The sequence below is a fragment of the Vombatus ursinus genome, unplaced genomic scaffold (assembly GCF_900497805.2).
Source record: "Vombatus ursinus unplaced genomic scaffold, bare-nosed wombat genome assembly UNPS02011916.1, whole genome shotgun sequence".
Classification (NCBI taxonomy): Eukaryota; Metazoa; Chordata; class Mammalia; order Diprotodontia; family Vombatidae; genus Vombatus; species Vombatus ursinus.
Window position 1 is genome coordinate 1,061,443 of NW_020951694.1, and position 18,542 is coordinate 1,079,984.

The following is an 18,542-nucleotide window of genomic DNA, read 5'->3' on the forward strand; positions in this document are numbered from 1 at the left end:
CTCTCTCTCTCTCTCTCTCTCTCTCTCTCTCTCTCTCTCTCTCTCTCAGATATACTTATGTGTTCCCATACATGTCTTACACCACATGCCTATCTCAGAAAATAAACTCAAACATTTCCCATACATGCATCACACAGCAAGTCCCAAAGCATATTATTACACATACCTTCGTCAACACTCCCAGAGCATATTATACACATATGCCCCCACACTTCCATGTATACTCACTTCATAAACAAATATTGGCCACTTGGGCCCTCTACTATCCTAAAGAGAAAATCACAGCATTTTATAAAGATGATTTTTCTACATGAGGATGCTTTCCTACCTTTCTCCCTTCCCATTTTCCTCTCCTTCCTCCTCTACCTGCTTCCAACTGTCCTGCCTCCCCAGCCAAATATTCCTGAAGGACATAGGCATTTTCTAAACTACTTACCAACTCCAAGATCAAGGAACCCCCTGAATCAGACACTTCCCAGTGATTATTACCTTTAAGAGAAAATACCAACCCTGGGCTCAAAAATCAATCCTCAATACGCTCTTCATCAAGGAAGCAGAAAATACTCTCTAAATACCATGTCATAGGGCCAAACCCCACTGACCCCTAGCTGAACATTCACAATTCACTCTCTAAATGCTCTCTAGACAATCCAACTTCCAAACATCTAGATTAAGACCTAAATAAATGCTTTTTGACTTCCTGACATAAACCACCCCAACCCTCACATATCATCTGTCCGAAACACCCCTGACACACGTACACAAACTATCTTTGACAATCCCTCCAAAGAGATTGTCTATTCCCAAAATTACCTATGCATTCACATAATTTAATCTCATGCATTTACAAAATCTAATTCCCATATACACTATTTAATTTACACCCCCTCCAATACTACCTGTGAGGCAAGTCCAATTTATCCTCCACATTCAATATTTATCCTCAATATTCAATCTACCCTCATATCTCCTTAAACATACATCACAGTCCCCTATAAACTATTGCTATTCAGTATTCCCCTGTATGCACACAATCTGCTCTAATACTTACCATACATGAATATAATTTATTTCCCAACACACATAAACAATTCCCCCACATTCCCAGAACACATACTGTTTACCACTGATATCCACTTAGTCACATACACAATTTATCCCTAATATCTCATATTCATACAAAGAATCCCTAGCATCCCCCTTACAGACACACAATCCACCACTCACACCAGAGACACATATAATTTACCCCCCAATGTTGCTTCCCACAGTACCCATCAATCCCCTTGCACACAAACACCCCCATACACACACAATATCTACCCCTAATAATCTTCATACACATATAGGCAGTTTATCCCCATCATTCCCAATTCAACAAGAATATCTCCACCATCTTCATAACTTACTGCTCCAGACATACAATCTACCACCTAGACACATAGAATCTACCCCAACCTCATGCATATATTCTATGGCAAAACTTCCTTTAAAAGTGTCTCAACTTCCTCCCATATACAATCCATCCCACCAATGCCTCACAAACTACCACCCAACATTTCTCTTTGCCCCAACAATATCACTCAGATACAGAAATTGCACTCCCTCCAAAAGGTATTCCACTGACATACTAGAGCAAACCTATTTGTCCTGTAGAAGGAAGTGGTTCTACTCCCGACTCTACCACCAGAGAGTACTTTGTTCTTAGGTTGGAGAAATCCACCCAGAATTGTGGTCTCTTTTGACCTCAGCCCCAGCCCTTTAATCATGGTGCTAGATGATTGGCTTTCCCAGGGATTTGGGAACCTGGTTTCTATTCCTCTCTAGTCCTTACTTCCACCCCTTTCTTCTCTGGAGTTTGTCCTTCCTTGTCCCCTAAGTACCTCTCTCATTCCATGCACTCCCTCCCAGGACAAATAGGCTCCTGCATCTTCCAGGTTCTGGGTCTCTAAGAGTGTGGGGTTTGGGAATGACACAGTGGGTGGGGATGGAAAGTAGGGTATGAAGTTTAGGGTTAGGAACTACTCCAGTAGACAATTTCCACTTTCTCCTGGAAGAGAGCAGTATATTGGAAGAGGGTGAACTGGTCCCCCAGGGAATGGCTTAGATCCCTGAGAGGGAGCAGAGGAATGGCTTAGATCCCTGAAAGGAGCAGGGAAAAGGACAAAACTTAGATTATCCATTTCTTCCTTTTATCCCACCTTGAGATGAAGAGGGGGCTCTTAAAGAAAGGGGCACTTGGGTTGGGGATCTGAAGTTGGAGAAACCAGGCCTGTGAGTCAGGAAGGGAGGTAAATGCTAGAAGTAAAACCTGAACCCTAACCAACCTTGGTCGAATGGTACAGAGGAACAGGGTCATGCTTCCTGCCTTCTGCCCTCTTGGATAGAAATGCTTGGGTCTCCTTTTGCTTCACTCTCCCCCATGCCCATCCAATCCAACTTGGGAAAGGAGAGTAAAAGGTGACATTCGCATTGGGGGTGGGGGTAAGGAGCAGGGTCTCCTAGGCAGAGTTCCCCCTTTCCTCCCTGTTGCCCCACCTCCTAACATCATTTAATTTTCCAGCTATGAGCCAACAGACTGAATGAAACAAGTCCCATCCAATCAAGTTGAATATATCTCTTATGACAGGTCTAAGCCCACCCACTTACCTCCCACCCCAGGCCTAGCCACACCTGCCCCCTCCAACCCCACCCCCACAAAAAAAAAATAAACAGCCTTTTTTGGGTGTGTTTTTTTCCCGAGGTGGGGGGAGCAAAATTGGGATGTAGAAGCATTTTTATCTTTTCTTGGTTTCTTTTTCTTGCAAACACATTTTGCTTTTTTGGCTCGTTTTTTTCCCCTTGCTTTCCCACCCCACCCCCTTTTCTGCTTTCTCTCCTTCCCTCCCCCATCCACTACCTCCCCGACCCCCCCCCCATCTTTCCCCACAAAATTGTCCTTTTTTCTCTGTTTTGTGTTCCCGGTCTTAGGTCCGATCACAAAAAAACGTGACGAGTCGACGCTCAATCCGCCCCCGCCAGACACAGGTAGATTTTTTAAAATGCCGCTGCTGCATGTGGTTGCCGACAATGACACACAGGATCCCTGGCCCACCATACCCAAAACAACCTAGACTAAAATCTCATGGTCCCTAAGGTCCGTTTACCATCATTCTTTACACTCAGACATACACATATATGCAGAGAGGAAAGGAGAGAAAGGAGGAAAAATGAAAGGAGAGGAGAGGAGAGGAAAGGAAAAGAAAGGAAAGGAAAGGAAAAGAAAGGAAAGGAAAGGATTATGAGCAGGGATTTTTTTTTAATTTACAAAAAATGAATTGTATAAACTTTTGGAACCAATTGACAATATGAATGAAAAACAATAATTTCTTAAAGATTTTAATAAAAACCATCAAAGGAATTAGAGTTAGAATCATGAAAAGAATCAAGAAAATTGGAATATTTTTAGAACTTAGAAGAAACTGGCAAAACTTTGGTACTTTAGACATCTTTGGAAATGCAAAATCTTGGAGGGGTTTTATTTTGAATTAAATGGGAAATTTGGAGAAAATTGGAAATTAGGGAGAGTTGGGGGAAATGGAAAAATTTTTTTTAAATTAGAAACTGACACAATTTGAAGTATTGGAAAAAAACAAGTGAGGTTCAGATAACAGTGACATTTGAAGCCAGTCATAAAAAGTGGAAACTTTTTAAAAACGGGACCCAAATTTTGCTGCAAAATTTTGAAAATGAAAATGATTTTTTTCTTTTTCTCCCCCCCCAAAAAAGTTTTTGTTTTTTCTTTTCTTGTTGAATCTGGCCCATGATTTTCTTGCTTTTGGGGTTTTTTCTTTCTTTCTTCTTTCTTGATCTCTTTTTTGTTGTCATTGTTGTTTTTGAATTCTTGTTGCCCCTTGCCCCTACCCTTCCCTGCCCTGCCTTGCACCCCTCTGCCTCCCCTTTCCCCCCACACTGGGAGAGTGGTGGTGCTGGGCTGGGGAGGGCATGTTGGGGAGAGGGGATCAGCACTAGGAACACAGGGTACAGCTGTGACTTTCAAGAGAAGGTAACTGATTTAAGGAAACTATCCTGTGACACAAGAATTTGGGTAGATGGGAGGGTCTGTGTTCTTCATTGGAAATGTTGGATTGTTGGGGGAAAGGAGTTGGGGCTAGATAGCAAGTGAAAGAGCAGGAGGGTCTTACTGGTAAGAGCACTGACATGTAAATCAGAAGGCCTGAGTTGTCAGAAGGCCTAATTTTGTCACTAACTCAGACACAGTGTAGACTTGGAAAAGTCACTTCTCTGGGCCTCTGCTTCCTTCTCTGTTGAAGAAGGGGTTTGACTAGAAGTTGTCTCTAAGATCCCTTCCAGCTCTGACATTCTATGCTTCTCTGACCTAGGATGAAGAGTTGGGAGAGGGGAGGTAGAAAGACAAAGGAAAGGATAGACAATGAGAAATGCTCTGAGTGTGTTCAGTCTTCCACAAGAGCAAGGGAGAAGATTCCACAACCTTTTGAAGATGAACAGGAAATTGTGAGGAAGTGCACTTTAGGAGTTGGAGGAAGTTTTAACAAGGGGACTTAAAAAAGGAGGTACATAAAAATTCCAGGTAGCAAGTATGCCTGAGACTTGTCAAGTACAGAGGTTTAAGAGATTTCATGTCTGTTTTTGTGGAGTACCAAGGGTCTGGGGAGGAATAGGGTCCCTGCAGAGGAGAGAAGAGCATGTTGGAGAGGTGTGCTAAGGTTTCTGGGATAGGTAAGGGCATTCAGGATTTGAGGAAGCTCCTGGGCTCTTCTGGCAGGTGTCCTAGAATTAGATAACAGTTATCTCTATCTCGGTTGTTAGCTTGTATAACTTTGGGGAGTGAGTGAAGAGGAGGAAGGAATCCTCTGATGTTAAATTGGCCCCTTCTATTTGTGAGGTGCCATATCTCAGAGATCCCTAAAGTAGAGGGAAGAATTAAAGTTCCTAGGCTCTAGTCAATTCCCTAGGGGTGGAGGGTGAACAAGAGAAATAATCATAGCACTGTAAGATATGTACGTTGATTGACAAACATTATCCCTTGGGTTTTTGATGAAGTTTGGACACTCAATGACTTCATTAGCCCATTCATAGCCTCTTCCCAACACTCCCTCAGCCAAATTAATTAGGCTGGGGGTGTTGCCATGACAACTAGGGAGATGCCCTAGAAAGGAATTAGGGTGAGGAGGAGGCTGACCCTCCCCGCAAAACCCCAGAACCTGACACCCTCCCCTCCCTGCCTTGCATACTCCTGAGGAAACAGTAGAGGGCTGAGGCCTATGGAAATGAACAGCCTGTAACTTCCTACTGGATCCCCATTCCAAAAGGCTCTGCTCCATTTTAGCAACAAGGGTTCAACAAAGGAATGAGGAGAGGGTGCAAGAGGGATTCAAATGGGAGGTTGGGTAGGAGATGCCCTGCCATGGAGTGGTAGATCTTCGAACTCACAGATAGTCCCTAACCATTGCTAGATTATATGATTACCCTTCAGCTGGTTCCCATAGCCCTGCTTTTGATTTGGGCCTCAGGGTATGAGGAAACAGTAGGAGATCCCTGATCAGCAAGGCACAAGGCACCAGGTCTGGATTTGGGCAGCGTAGATTCTGAGGCACCTGCCTGGGTCTGAGGTTGTGTGCATACATTATTGGGGTCCCTATTACTCAAAGGGCCACCTTGTTCTCTCTGGGACTAAGGGCCCTCCAGGGACGGTAACCCTGGTCTTGTTCTACACCTCACCCTCTCTTCTGGCCCGGCACCCTCATTCTATCTGCCTTTCTGGAAAGAGAACTATTTCCCTCTGAATTACCCCTCACCCTCTAACGTAGGATTGGGAGCCAAATGCAATGCGGTCTTCCCCAGAACACCTGTGTTCACCTTGCCCCTCTCTTGGAGTCTCTCATATCCTCCCCACACCCTTTTTTCTTGTGTTTCCTTCCTCGACCCCACCTTTCTCTGTGACCCAACCCCTCTTTGTGGTTCTGCCCCTACCTGGCTGCTCACTGTGCCTTTGCCCTTTACCCATCCCTTCAATGTGGCTCCACCCTCGAACCCACCTCCTCCCCATGGCTCCTCCTTGACCCCACCCCTCGCTGTGGCTCCGCCCCTACCAGACATCCGGGACTCGGGGAAGAAGCCGGTGATGCTGTTCCTCCACGGGGGCTCCTACATGGAGGGAACGGGGAACATGTTTGACGGCTCGGTCCTGGCCGCTTATGGCAACGTGATTGTGGTCACGCTCAACTACCGGCTCGGTGTCCTCGGTGAGGGCGTGATGTGCGTGGGGTCGAGAGCGCAGGACTTGCTGGGACTGGATGGGGTGATGCTGGGAGGAAGGGAGGCCCAGGTTGGGATGTTCTGGACCAGCAGGGCGTGTCTTGTCCCAGAAAGGGTGTGTCTAGTCAAACACGGGTGGGTCTACCCTAAGTGCACGAGGTATGTGGACGAGGTTTTTCCCTAGGAAGGGTTAAGGGAGTTCCATCACCCTGTCCCTGAGATCTCCCTCTCTCCCCACCCTCCGACTCTGCCCAGGGTTCCTCAGCACAGGGGACCAGGCTGCCAAGGGTAACTATGGGCTCCTCGACCAGATCCAAGCGCTGCGCTGGCTGAGTGAAAATGTGGGGCACTTTGGAGGTGACCCAGAGCGAATTACCATCTTTGGCTCTGGAGCTGGAGCCTCATGTGTTAACCTGCTTATTCTCTCTCACCACTCTGAAGGTACTGGCATGTTGTTTTGGGGGGACCCAGTGTCTTCATCCCTTATCCCTCCTAGGCCAGTCCCAGGGATCTCTGATTCCCCTCTCCTAAAGGTTTCCACTCTTCTGTTCTCCCTAGTCCCAGTTGAATTTACGTGGAGGACATCCTCCTTTTCCTTGGCTCCTTCCCCCTCACCTGAGCTGCATCTAGCTCTTCTAGGAAGTCCTGAGTATGTCTGTCTAGTTCCATCCCTGCTGCTGGTGAGTGCTGCAGAGCTTCCGCACCCACTGCAGTCCTTCCTCTGTGTGTCTGTGTCCATTCCCTACTTCCCACCACCACCACCAGGACTGTTCCAGAAAGCCATTGCCCAGAGTGGTACAGCCATTTCCAGCTGGTCTGTTAACTACCAGCCACTCAAGTACACACAACTGTTGGCAGCAAAGGTGGGCTGTAACCAGGAAGAAAATGCTGAGGTCGTGGAATGTCTTCGAAGAAAACCCTCTCGGGAACTTGTTGATCAGGATGTGCAACCAGCTCGGTATGGGGGAGTCCAGTGCTCCTGTTTCCCAGGGTCTGGGGGGACAGGACTCATCCCCTTAGTCATTCAATAAACATTTATGAAGTGCCTACTATATGCCAGGTACTGGGCTAAAGGGCCAGTTTGGGGACGCAAAGAAATATAAATGACAATCCCTACTCACAAGGAGCTTATAGTCTAACAGAGGAGATAGTGTGCAAACAACTATGTACAAGGAAGATATATACAAGATAAAACTCAAAAGCTTATGGAAATGATTGTTGATAATTCAAAATTAATTAAAAATATATATACAAGATAAATTGGAGATAATCAATAAAGGGAAAGCACTAGAGCAGGGGTGGGGAATCTGCAGCTTTGAGGCCACATGTGGCCTTCTAGGTCCTTGGGTGTGGCCTTTTGACTGTTTTATAAAACAAATCCTTTTATTAAGGGGGTTTGTTCTGTGAAGTTTGGATTCAGTTAAAGGGCCATACTTGAGGACCTAGAGGGCCACATGGGTCTCAAGGCCACAGGTTCCCCACCCCTACACTAGAGTTTAGAGGGATGGGAAAACCTTCATGTAGAAGGCAGGGTTTTAGCTGGGGCTTAAAGGAAGCCAGGCAAGCTAGGAGGGAGGGAATTCCAGGAATGGGAGACAGCCAGTGAAAAATGCCAGGAGTCAGTAGATGGAGTATACTGTTTGAGGGACAAGTAGACCAATGTTATTGGACCAGAGCATATATATGAAGGGGGGGGGCAGTGTCTAAAGTATCCTGGAAAGACCCTCACTTGGTTCGATAGCAGTGTTTGGGAGAGTTGGTGGGCCTGTGGCCTCACTAACCCAGGAGAATTCAAGTCTCCCTAAAGACTGACTTGGCTTTCTTCTTCTAGCTACCACATTGCATTTGGTCCAGTGGTGGATGGTGATGTGGTCCCAGATGACCCAGAGATCCTGATGCAACAGGGTGAATTTCTCAACTATGACATGCTGATTGGTGTCAACCAGGGTGAGGGCTTGAAGTTTGTGGAGGATTCAGCAGAGAGTGAGGATGGTGTATCAGCTAGCGCCTTTGACTTCACAGTCTCTAACTTTGTGGACAATCTCTATGGCTACCCTGAGGGCAAGGATGTCCTGAGAGAAACCATCAAGTTCATGTACACAGACTGGGCTGACCGGGACAATGGTGAAATGAGGCGGAAGACGCTCTTGGCTCTCTTTACTGACCACCAGTGGGTGGCCCCAGCCGTGGCTACTGCAAAGCTTCATGCTGATTACCAATCACCTGTCTACTTCTATACTTTCTACCATCATTGCCAGGCAGAGGGCAGGCCTGAGTGGGCTGATGCAGCTCATGGTGATGAGCTGCCCTACGTGTTTGGGGTGCCCATGGTGGGTGCCACGGATCTCTTTCCCTGCAACTTCTCCAAGAATGATGTCATGCTCAGCGCTGTTGTCATGACCTACTGGACCAACTTCGCCAAGACTGGGTGAGGGGGAGGAGGCAGAGGGAGGGCAGGGTGTCCACTTTTGGAGGAGGAACAAGGGATAGGGAGGTCCAGGATGTCTCCCTGTTCCCCCTCCCTGTGGTGGAGTCTATTCTTTATTTTTCTGTGTATCACTTCCTTCGCCTCTCTTTTATTTCCTCCTTTCCCCACTATCGTCCTTTTCCCTCTCCCTTCTTTCCTTCTCCCCTGTTTTTTTTTCTGTCTCCCTGTGTCTTTCTTCCTATTTCTTTCTTAGTGTCCGTCCTCTTGTGTGACTCTCCCCATATATTTTTCTCTCTGTGTCCCTTCTCCCCTTCTACCTCTTTCCCCATCTCTGGCTCTGTTCATCTGTGTCTGTGTCTTTCCCTATCTGTTCTCATGTGTTTTTCTATACTTATCCTCTTCCTTGTTTCTGCCTCTTTTCTCATCTTCCACTGTCTTACTCACCTTTCCCCAATTGCTCTGCTCACTGCTGTTCTCTTTCTCTCATTTCCTCCTTTTTCTTTTTTTTCTCATCTTACTTTACCTCCTTCTTTTCCATCCCCATATCTCTTTCCCACTTTATTCTGCCACCAGCTATGGTTTTTTTTTTCAATCTTCCCTTTTCTCTTGTTCTGTATCTCTGAGCTTTTGGATTGTCTCTGTATGTCAATCCTTTTATATTGCTCTATCCATCTCTCTATTAGCTATGGTACCTCTGCTTACTTTTCCTTTGTTTTCCATCTGTCTTCCTACCTGTCTCTCTTTTTTCAACATCTTTTTCACAGTACATATCGCTTTGCTCTTGATAAATCTCTATCTCTGTCACTGCCTCTCTCTCTGGGCCTTCGAATCTCACTCCTCCACTCTCCTTCCCCGATCCCTGCAGTGATCCCAACCAGCCAGTTCCCCAGGATACCAAGTTCATCCACACCAAGCCCAACCGCTTTGAGGAGGTCGTGTGGAGCAAGTTCAACAGTAAGGAGAAGCAGTACCTGCATATAGGCCTCAAACCCCGAGTCCGGGACAACTACCGTGCCAACAAGGTGGCCTTCTGGCTGGAGCTGGTGCCCCACCTCCACAATCTGCACACTGAACTCATCACATCCACTACCACCCGCCTACCACCCTATGCTACGCGCTGGCCCCCTCGTCCACCGCCTGGGGCCACGGGCACCCGCCGGCCCCCACCACCAGCCACCACTGCGCCTGAGCCTGAACCAGACCCAGGGCCTAGGGCCTATGACCGCTTCCCAGGGGATTCACGGGACTACTCCACAGAGCTGAGTGTCACTGTGGCTGTTGGTGCCTCCCTTCTCTTCCTCAACATCCTAGCCTTTGCTGCCCTGTACTACAAGCGGGACCGGCGACAGGAGCTACGATGCCGGCGGCTCAGCCCACCTGGTGGCACAGGCTCTGGAGGGCTTGGTGGGGGCCCCCTGCTCCCCACAGCTGGCCGGGAGCTACCTGAGGAGGAATTGGTGTCCTTGCAGCTAAAGCGGGGTGGTGGTGTAGGAGGGGACCCAGGAGAGACCCTTCGCCCATCCTGCCCACCTGATTATACCCTTGCCCTTCGTCGGGCACCGGACGACATGCCTCTCCTTGCCCCTGGCGCCCTGACCCTGCTGCCAAGTGGTCTGGGTCCACCCCCACCCCCTCCACCCCCCACCCTCCACCCTTTTGGGCCCTTCCCTCTGCCTCCCCCAACCACTGCCAGCCACAACAACACGCTACCCCATCCCCATTCTACCACCCGAGTATAGGGAGCGGCATTGGGAGAGGGAGTGCACACCGCTCAGCTCTCCCCAAACCAGACAGGAAGGGAGACTCAACAATGATCATGGAGTCTAGGGGTTGGGTTGAGAAGAATTGTGGGTGCTGGGATGCCCACCCAAGCATGTCAAAGCACCTTATTAAGGTGGACACAAGTTTCCTCATCAAGATGTGCGCACTCTGTCCATGGAGATATGTTTTCTTATCGGGACATCTGCCTTTAGACTTGTTGTGGGATGACTTTTCCTACTGGGACACAGGTCTTATGGTGTGTGGAAGTGTGTTTTCACATTTAAGGCCTGCTTTTTCACATGGAGGTATCCTTTCCTATAATGGGGCATGTTTTCCCATGTTCAGAGTGTGGATTTTTTGGGCCACCCTGGACACATTTTGGCCCTCTCAAGGAAATTCCTTCCCAGGTTTGGACCCCAGAATCCTGACCTCTCACCCACTAAAGGAGACCTTGGAAGCTGGCATTTTTACACCTGTCAATGTAAGGTTGGAATGCCTGTCGACCCAAGGGGAGGTGATCACAGGGACACACAGTGAACCATGTTTTTCCTAATGGCATTGGTCTGATTGAAGCCTGTTCTCCTGTGTAGGCATGAGTCTTCCACATGTAGGCACAGACTTACCATTGGGTGGGAGGGAGAGGAATGGTTCTATATGGACCCATGCTGCTTGTGAGCATCAGACATGCGGTTTCCCATATGGACATGTCATATGAGGAAAGTATGTTTCCTGTGTGGACATGTTACTGCATGTGGATGTGTGTTTTTCCATCTGGATGCCCTTGTCTGCCCAGGACTCCCCTAATCCCCAACCCCTATCCCCAGTGAACTGGCTCCAGTCCTAAATTCCTCCCTGGACATTGAATAAGAAGAAATTCAAGGCCAAGAGAAGCCATGGGGAGTTAGCTGCAGACAACATAATAAAGTTGCCCTTTATTTTGTACAAATTCTAGGGGGTGGGGAGGAGATACACACACCCCTTCCCACCCACAGAGATGTTGAAGTAACAGGGGACTGGGGTGGATGTGGGGACCAAGGTGGCGATGCATGTTTGACCAAAGTCCCAGACTAGGGTCTAGGGGGCAGTCCTCCCCCTACCCCTCTTACCAGCATTCATCTGTGCCAAACTTAAGGGTTTGAAGTGTGTCAGACCCTACCCCCAAGTGCCAAGGACTCTCTTTCCCAGGGAAGGGGGAGGGAGGGGGTTCTGGAGTCCAGTGAGATATATGGGGTAAACAAAGCTAAGAAGTCCTAACTTTGTGCCCTTACCCATCTCTCTCTCTGCCTCAGTTCCTCTTCTCTGAAAATCAATCTCTCTCTCTCTCTCTCTCTCTCTCTCTCTCTCTCTCTCTCTCTCTCCCTCCTTCCTCTCTCCTGACCCACCCCCTTCTCTCTCTTTCTTACTCCCTCAACTCTTTTTATGGTTTTAATTTTTCCTCTTTTCTATTTTTCCTCTTTTTCCATTTCTTTCTCCCCTTGCCTAAGATAAATACTTTTTTTGTTTTCCCACCCTCTCCTTCAGATCCCTTGAGCCCTTGGTTGGGCTAGGTGGGGAGTTTGGGGGTGGAAATAGACCTGAGAATAGATTTATCAGCAGGGAACAGAGGTCTAGTACAGTGTGGGGCTTACATGGGAGGTGACACTGGGGTAGGAATAAGGAGACCCATTCTAAGGTTGCCAGGAGTGTCTGAGGGAGGCATTAACAAGAAGAGTTTGAAAGTGGTAAGGTGAAATGGGGTTTCTTCTCTGAAAAATCCTAAAAAAGAAGGATTTGGGTCACCAGTGGGGAAGAATTGAAAAGGGAGATGACCAAAAGTGGTTAAGGATTTGAAGGGAACAAGGAAAAGGAATAAAAATTTGCTCCAATTTCTTGGGGGCATTTGGTGCCAAACCAGTTGGGGGCAGGGGAGCCTATGCCCTTCCACTGACACCCCAAATCTAGACTTCTCATCCAGTCTCCCCAACTTTTGACCTAGAATTTGCCTCCCTCCTCATAGACCTTCACCATACATACCTCCTGGTCCCCAGCTTAATCCTTTTGATCCCTCATTTTCTCTGGACAGTCATACACCTAGATCCTAGGGACCTTGACCCTGAAACCCAGTAGATATGTCTCTAGCATTGGGGCACGAGAGGGGCTGGTATGGACTTAGGGTATCCCATGATTCAGCCATGGACTCTACCACCTGCCCCCCAATTTTCCCCTAAGTCTTCACCTCTCTCCTGCCCCCCTTGCCCACAAACTCCCTGCCGTAGCAGCTCTGTACACGTTTTTAAACCTGGCAAAAGATGATGAAGAGAATTATTGTAAATATAAAAGTTTAACTGTTAGTCATGCCTGCTATGGGGAATTGGTGCACATATGGGTCTCTGAGGGAGATTGGTTTGGGGAGTGGGACTAAGTTTTCTATTGAGGGAAATACACAGCAGAAGAGGGGATTGAAGGAAGTAGGTATCCAAGCTCCGCCTCCACCTACCTCCAACAAACACACAAAAATAGTCAAAAAATCCAGTTTCACAGAATGTCAAGAGTCAGAAGGGAACTTAGAGGCCATCTAGTCTAACTCCTGGACTAGGGAGAGAATCCTTTTGATGAGGTATTTGACAAGGTTAGTTGTCCAGCTTCTTCCTTGAAGGCCTCCAGTGAGAGGGAACTGATCATTTCTTTTGGCAGCCTAATCCATTTCTGATAACCCTAATTGTTATCTTCATAACAAACCTAAATTTTCCTACAATTGCCATCTATTTGCTCCTAGCTCTCCCCTCTAGAGCCAAGAGAAATAAAAATTCCTCAGTTACTGGAGAGACATGAAGACAGCTATTAGCTTTGTCCAGTCTTCACGTCTTCATGCCAAATTGTCTCAGTCCCTTCAAATAATCTTTATATAGTCTTTGAACCATCCTCCTCTGGACCCAATTCAGCTTATCATTGTCCTTAGAAAGCACAGAATCTCCAAATTGGAAGGGACCTTAGTGATCAACTAGTCTAACACGTACCTGAGTAAGTAGGGATTGTTTATACTATCTCACTAGCCCTCTTGCCAATCAATAGAATTTTCCTCTGCCACTTATGTGGTGGGAGACAGAGGAGCTAGGACAATTAGGATGACATCAGTCAGTGCAAACCTAATGCTGTGAAGGGGACAGAGTCCTCATCAAAGGAAGATCCAGTCCAGGAGATAGGACCCTCCCCCTACCCAAAAGGAAGGGAGCCAGCTAAGAGCCTTTAGCTGTATCCAAAAGACTGCAAACCATCATGCAGAGGCTAAGAAAGCAAAGGAAAAGAGAGATCGGAGTTCAGTAAAGTTAACCAAAGGAGCTTCCTGAAAAAGGGGGGATGTTGAAAGTGTGAGGGGCATGTCTATAGATGAAGATTGGCCTACTTGAAGGCTTGAAAGAGGGAAAAGGTGAAGCAAGAATGAGTCATGTCTGGGGAACATTTAGCCTAGCTGGGGCCATAGCAGAAGCCTAGTGGTGGGGGAAGCCATTAATACATTGGTAGCCTGCTTATTGTGATGCCTTCATCTCATTGTGACTCATCTCTTCCCTATACCTGCTGGCTTCTAGAACAAGTTCATAGTAGGGTGGGGGGTTGGGGGGGCCCCAGGTGGCCCTGGGACCCCCCATCATGGGTGACCCTTTCCAGCAAGGGACCCATTCCTGTTCAGGTCCTGGCCCTGAGGACTGCCAGAACCTAGGCGAATATATCTTGCTCTTTCTGGGCTTCATCATCTTCATCAACATTGGAATCAATGTGGCGACTCTGGTCAGGGCCTGGGTACTGGGGTCCCTGAGGTAGTAGAGAATAGGTCAGAGGGATGACCAGAATCTTGGGTGGGGAGGGGTGGAGGAAGGAAAAGCTATGGGCTAGAGACCATATTACGGGAACCTTAGTGGTGAGAGGACCAGGATGCCTGGGTGTTTACTCTTTCCTTCTCCCTGACCCTCAGCTCCGGTACCGCTTTGAGGGCTCTCTGAACCAAATATTCCATAAATTTTTTCAGGAAGGTAAGTGACAGGGTCTTGAGTGGGTCCCAGGCTACTTCTTTATCCCTCTTCCCTGGTCAAAGACACAGGCATTCCTCCCCTCAGACCCTGGCTCTTTCTCAAGGATTCATAGTCCCCCTCAGAGATCTGAATGGTCCCAGTACCTAGCCCTTGGCTCTGACATGGTTCCCACTCCACTAGGGGGATGTATGCCATCTTCTAGGCTTCTGCTCACCTTCCCCTTCCCATTCTGCAGATAACATGCTCGAGCTGGCCCCAATCATTCCCAAGAATCTGCTCATCCACAGGCCTCAAGCACTGAAGCAGAGATGGAGATCTCCTGTCTATCAGGACCCTCCTGTCAGTAGAAACCCTCCTATCTGTCAAAATCCTACTGTCTGTTGGAAAGTTCCTGTCTGTCAGAACCATTCTGTCTGTCAGAACCCTGCTGTGTCTCAGAACTCTGCTGTCTGTCAGAACCCTACTGTCTGTGACCTCTGCACTATGGATTCTGTGACTCTTGATCTGACCCCACCAGGCTCCTGCCAGCAACACTCAGTTTTCTCACCAGAACCTAACCAATGTCTAGATGCCGGGCTTCCCAATGGAGATGACAAGATTTCCCAGTACCAGCAACCTGGCAATTCCCCTGACAATTGTCAATATGACCGGGACTCTCGAAGGCCTCAGGCATACTGGAAAGGGTTATCAGCTTGTCTGCCATTCCCTGGGGTCCATTTCCAACAATACCTGGGAAGATCAGCCAAGAGGGTGGAAGCAAAGTCCAAGATGGGGCTTGAAGCTTGTGTGTACCCCATTAACCCCTCATCACATAATGCTGAGACTCAGAGCTGCAAAGAGAATACAGAACCAGGCATGTATGGATATTCCCCCCAGTTCCTCCACCAGGTTACAGTCAGCCCTCTAAGCTGCAATCCCATGTCCTCCACAAACCATGTCATGTACAACGACTGGAAAAAGAAGAGGCAGGTATCAAGTAGGGGTGCTGACAGCTTGCCCCATGCATGCCCCCCAGACTCTCTTGAAAAGCCAAGCCAGGACTGGGTATACTACTCCCTGGAGGAGTGGTAGTGGAGAATAATAAAATGGAAAAAGAAGGGGTAGCTCGCAGTTGGTGTCTGGGATTCCCCTAATCCTAGATACTAAAGGGAGATTTCCTGTGATAGAGCCTAATACCCATTCAAAGTTTATGTGGTATTTTATAGCTTGCAAAGTGCTTTCTTCACACCAACCCTATGAGGGGGAGAAGTAGAAGGATAATTATCCTTATTTTACTGATGAGGAAACTGAAGTTGAGTGGCTAAAGACACTGAGCTGATTTGTCTAAGGTAATAAAGCTAGTTAGTAGCAGAATGAGCCTGAAACCTACATCTCCTGATCCAACTGCATTTCTCTTCCTATTATACCATGCTGCCTCACACCAGATTAGAAGTAGAGGAATGGATGTGGAAAGACTGTACCTTCATTCCATACCATGCCTACAACAGAGCCCAGAGGTCATCACCCGCCTTTCTTTTCTGATTTCTGAAGAGTCCAAGAGCTAAAGGGCCCAGTCTTTCTCACTTCTTTTTTCCAGTATGGCCTAGAGCCACATCCTCTCTCCAACAGAAATTGAGTTAGGCACCCACCCTCAGCTCTTCCACATTAGCCTCTCTTACTACCTATACTCCAACACCCTCAACCTTCCCCCCTCTTCCCCTCCTTACACACTTTTCTAATACTGTCTACATGAGTAGCAGCAAGGTCAGATACAGGCAAGTTTCTCTATCCCAACTCCTAAAAAGAATGATCTATTTATCTTATCCATCCATCTATCTATGCACCTATCTACGCCCTGACAAGCCTGTTTTCCCAGGGGTGATACTTTGTCCCCACCCCTAGCCCAGAATCTCAGGATGTTGTCTGAAGACTATGCTATCCACAATCCCTGGATTGCAGTTCACAGCTTCCTCCTTATTCCTGTCTAAAATTCTTATTTCAAAATTGAAAACATAGGATCCTATTTCCCCCTAAAATATCTAATTTTCATGCCCTGGACACAAGACTATCCTGAACTTACCTGAGTCCTGTCCTTTCATCCACCTTTTAGAAATGGATAGGTCAATCCCCTACCTTTCCTTTTCACATAATAGTTAGAAGGAAGCAGCAGAGAAAAGTAGCTGCGGTCTGACCAAAAGAAGCTTTCATGAGGATGCTTCTCCTAGGTGCTGCTTCCTTTCTCAGGTTACTGTCTTTCTACACCTGTGTCTGTCCTCAATGTGTCTCTCCACTATCAATTCAGATACTTTGTCTGCTCTGGAGACACTGTAGCTGTCTCCTCACAGTCCTCCCAAGATGAGCTAACCTTTCAGAACTTGCAAGCTTTCTGACAGTCTTGGTCTACCTTGGGATATTAGTTTACTTAAGATGAGGAAAGAACAAACACGAGAGGGCATAGGTAACCGTGTGCTCACAGCTACATGGAGACTGAGCGGGAGATAGGGCAGTCATAGGCTCCCTTATAAGCAAGAGAGAGAGGTGGTGGGGAGGCGAGGTTTCAAGTTGCTTCTTTTGTAGATCCACTGAGTTCTGTCTTAACAATGAGTTATGCTTCGTCATCTCCCATTTCAATTCCCTGAGTCATCAGCTTCTCTGTATTAGTAGCCAATAAGGGGATTCTTCATTATCACACAGGGCAAACCCCTCAGCAAGGAATCACACATGGTCAGAACTACTACCCAACCAGCTTTCATATGGTCAATTGGACTGGTACCAAGAGGGGAATATCTGCTTGCTCCAACGAATCATACCTATTGGCCAGTTCACTTACATTATACAAGTGGAAATGAATATAGATAGAAACCTGACTTTACACCTTTGCTTGCTGCAGTCCTAAAAAGTTATGTGTAGACTGAATCTTTGTACATCCAATCCTATTTCCCATGGACTTACATTAGCATCATTTTTTATTTCCAGTTCTGTCGGCACTAATCTTTCATTACTGGTGGCTCCCAACATTTGAGTTTTTAGGTTCTTTGCTGAGTCTGAACCTCTTCTTGTTCCCCTGTCACCAGTTTAAGGACATGTAAGCAAACACTTCAAGTCCAGGAATCTTGTAGGGATGTTACACTAGGTGAATAATGTCCCACTTACATCTCCCAAGTTTTGGATTTCAGAGTTTCCTCCCAACACTGTTATGACAGCACATCAAATCTGAGGAGGGGAAGTATAAAGGAACAGTTAGTATCGGGTGTGACTACTCAAAGATGTTCTGTATAAGGGGAACTTTGAGGTGAGTTTGGAAGGATAGTGAAGGGAGAAACTTAGATTGGCAGAGAGGAAAGGAATGGGAAAATAAGGGAGAATGACTGGAGGCAGACAGCTGAAAGAACCAAGTATGGTAATGGAGTGAGAGGAGGAAGCTAGAGCTTGTGATTGAAGTTTTGATCTGGATTAGACAGCTAATGAGCTGACAGTGAAGAACCTGTAAAGAAACAGTCCTAGGCTAGAAATGGGTATCGGGAAATTTGAAGGCATCTAGAATCTCTAAAGACCAGGCAAGAACATGTTGCAGAAGAAGAGAAGTAGATGTGGGCCGTTCCCCAGCAGCCCTGGAGTGGGGGGCACCTTAGACAATCAGAGAGGGCAGGACTTAGGTCCAGCTGAGAATGTTGGTTCCATGTAATTAAATTAAACAAAAAGTAAGTAGCTATTGCAAACAATGCCCTATGATACACTCTGAGGATAAAAAAATGAATCATTTTACAAGCCTTGACCTCAAGGAACTTGTATTCTCCTGGAGGGCAGGATATAATATGTATGAGAATAAGTATAACACAATGTAAGGAGTGATGGCAAGAGATCCAGACCAAGTTCTCCAGCAAAGTTGAGGAGGGTTAAGAACAACCCTCACAGCTGGGGTTTAGGGTAGGTGGGGGTGGGGGTGGGGAGGGAGAATGAGGGCAGGCTTCATGGAGGAGGTGGTATTTGAGCTGAGCCTTGAAGGAATGATTCTGAAAGACATACATGAGCGTGGGGTATAGTTTCCACAAATTCTTAGAGTTGAGAGACAACATGTCAAGTTCGGA

At 47.2% G+C, this 18,542-nt stretch overlaps 2 protein-coding genes across 3 annotated transcripts in view; both read left to right on the plus strand.

Moving 5' to 3' along the window:
* The window catches only part of NLGN2 (neuroligin 2), a 16,337-nt gene extending 4,534 nt beyond the window's left edge, over positions 1-11,803 (plus strand). For both annotated transcript variants that reach the window (XM_027857233.1, XM_027857232.1), the window contains 6 exons: positions 2,971-3,027; positions 6,117-6,266; positions 6,535-6,720; positions 7,045-7,237; positions 8,111-8,707; positions 9,573-11,803. In XM_027857233.1, coding sequence (XP_027713034.1) covers positions 2,971-3,027; positions 6,117-6,266; positions 6,535-6,720; positions 7,045-7,237; positions 8,111-8,707; positions 9,573-10,446 — 2,057 coding nt within the window. In that variant the 3' untranslated portion in view covers positions 10,447-11,803. The remainder of the gene's footprint in view (positions 1-2,970; positions 3,028-6,116; positions 6,267-6,534; positions 6,721-7,044; positions 7,238-8,110; positions 8,708-9,572) is intronic.
* A 2,292-nt stretch (positions 11,804-14,095) lies between these two features.
* SPEM1 (spermatid maturation 1) lies at positions 14,096-15,546 on the plus strand. The gene is made up of 3 exons (XM_027857046.1): positions 14,096-14,233; positions 14,418-14,475; positions 14,711-15,546. The coding sequence occupies exons 1-3, from the start codon at positions 14,096-14,098 to the stop codon at positions 15,544-15,546; spliced, it is 1,032 nt and encodes a 343-aa protein (XP_027712847.1).
* Positions 15,547-18,542: the final 2,996 nt, after the last annotated feature.

Excerpts from the sequence above, each read along its gene's own strand:
- SPEM1 (XM_027857046.1), top strand. The coding sequence starts at position 14,096 with ATGGGTGACCCTTTCCAGCAAGGGACCCATTCCTGTTCAGGTCCTGGC. Across the intron at positions 14,234-14,417 it reads GAATCAATGTGGCGACTCTG|CTCCGGTACCGCTTTGAGGG; the intron begins GTCAGGGCCTGG and ends CCTGACCCTCAG. Across the intron at positions 14,476-14,710 it reads CCATAAATTTTTTCAGGAAG|ATAACATGCTCGAGCTGGCC; the intron begins GTAAGTGACAGG and ends CCCATTCTGCAG.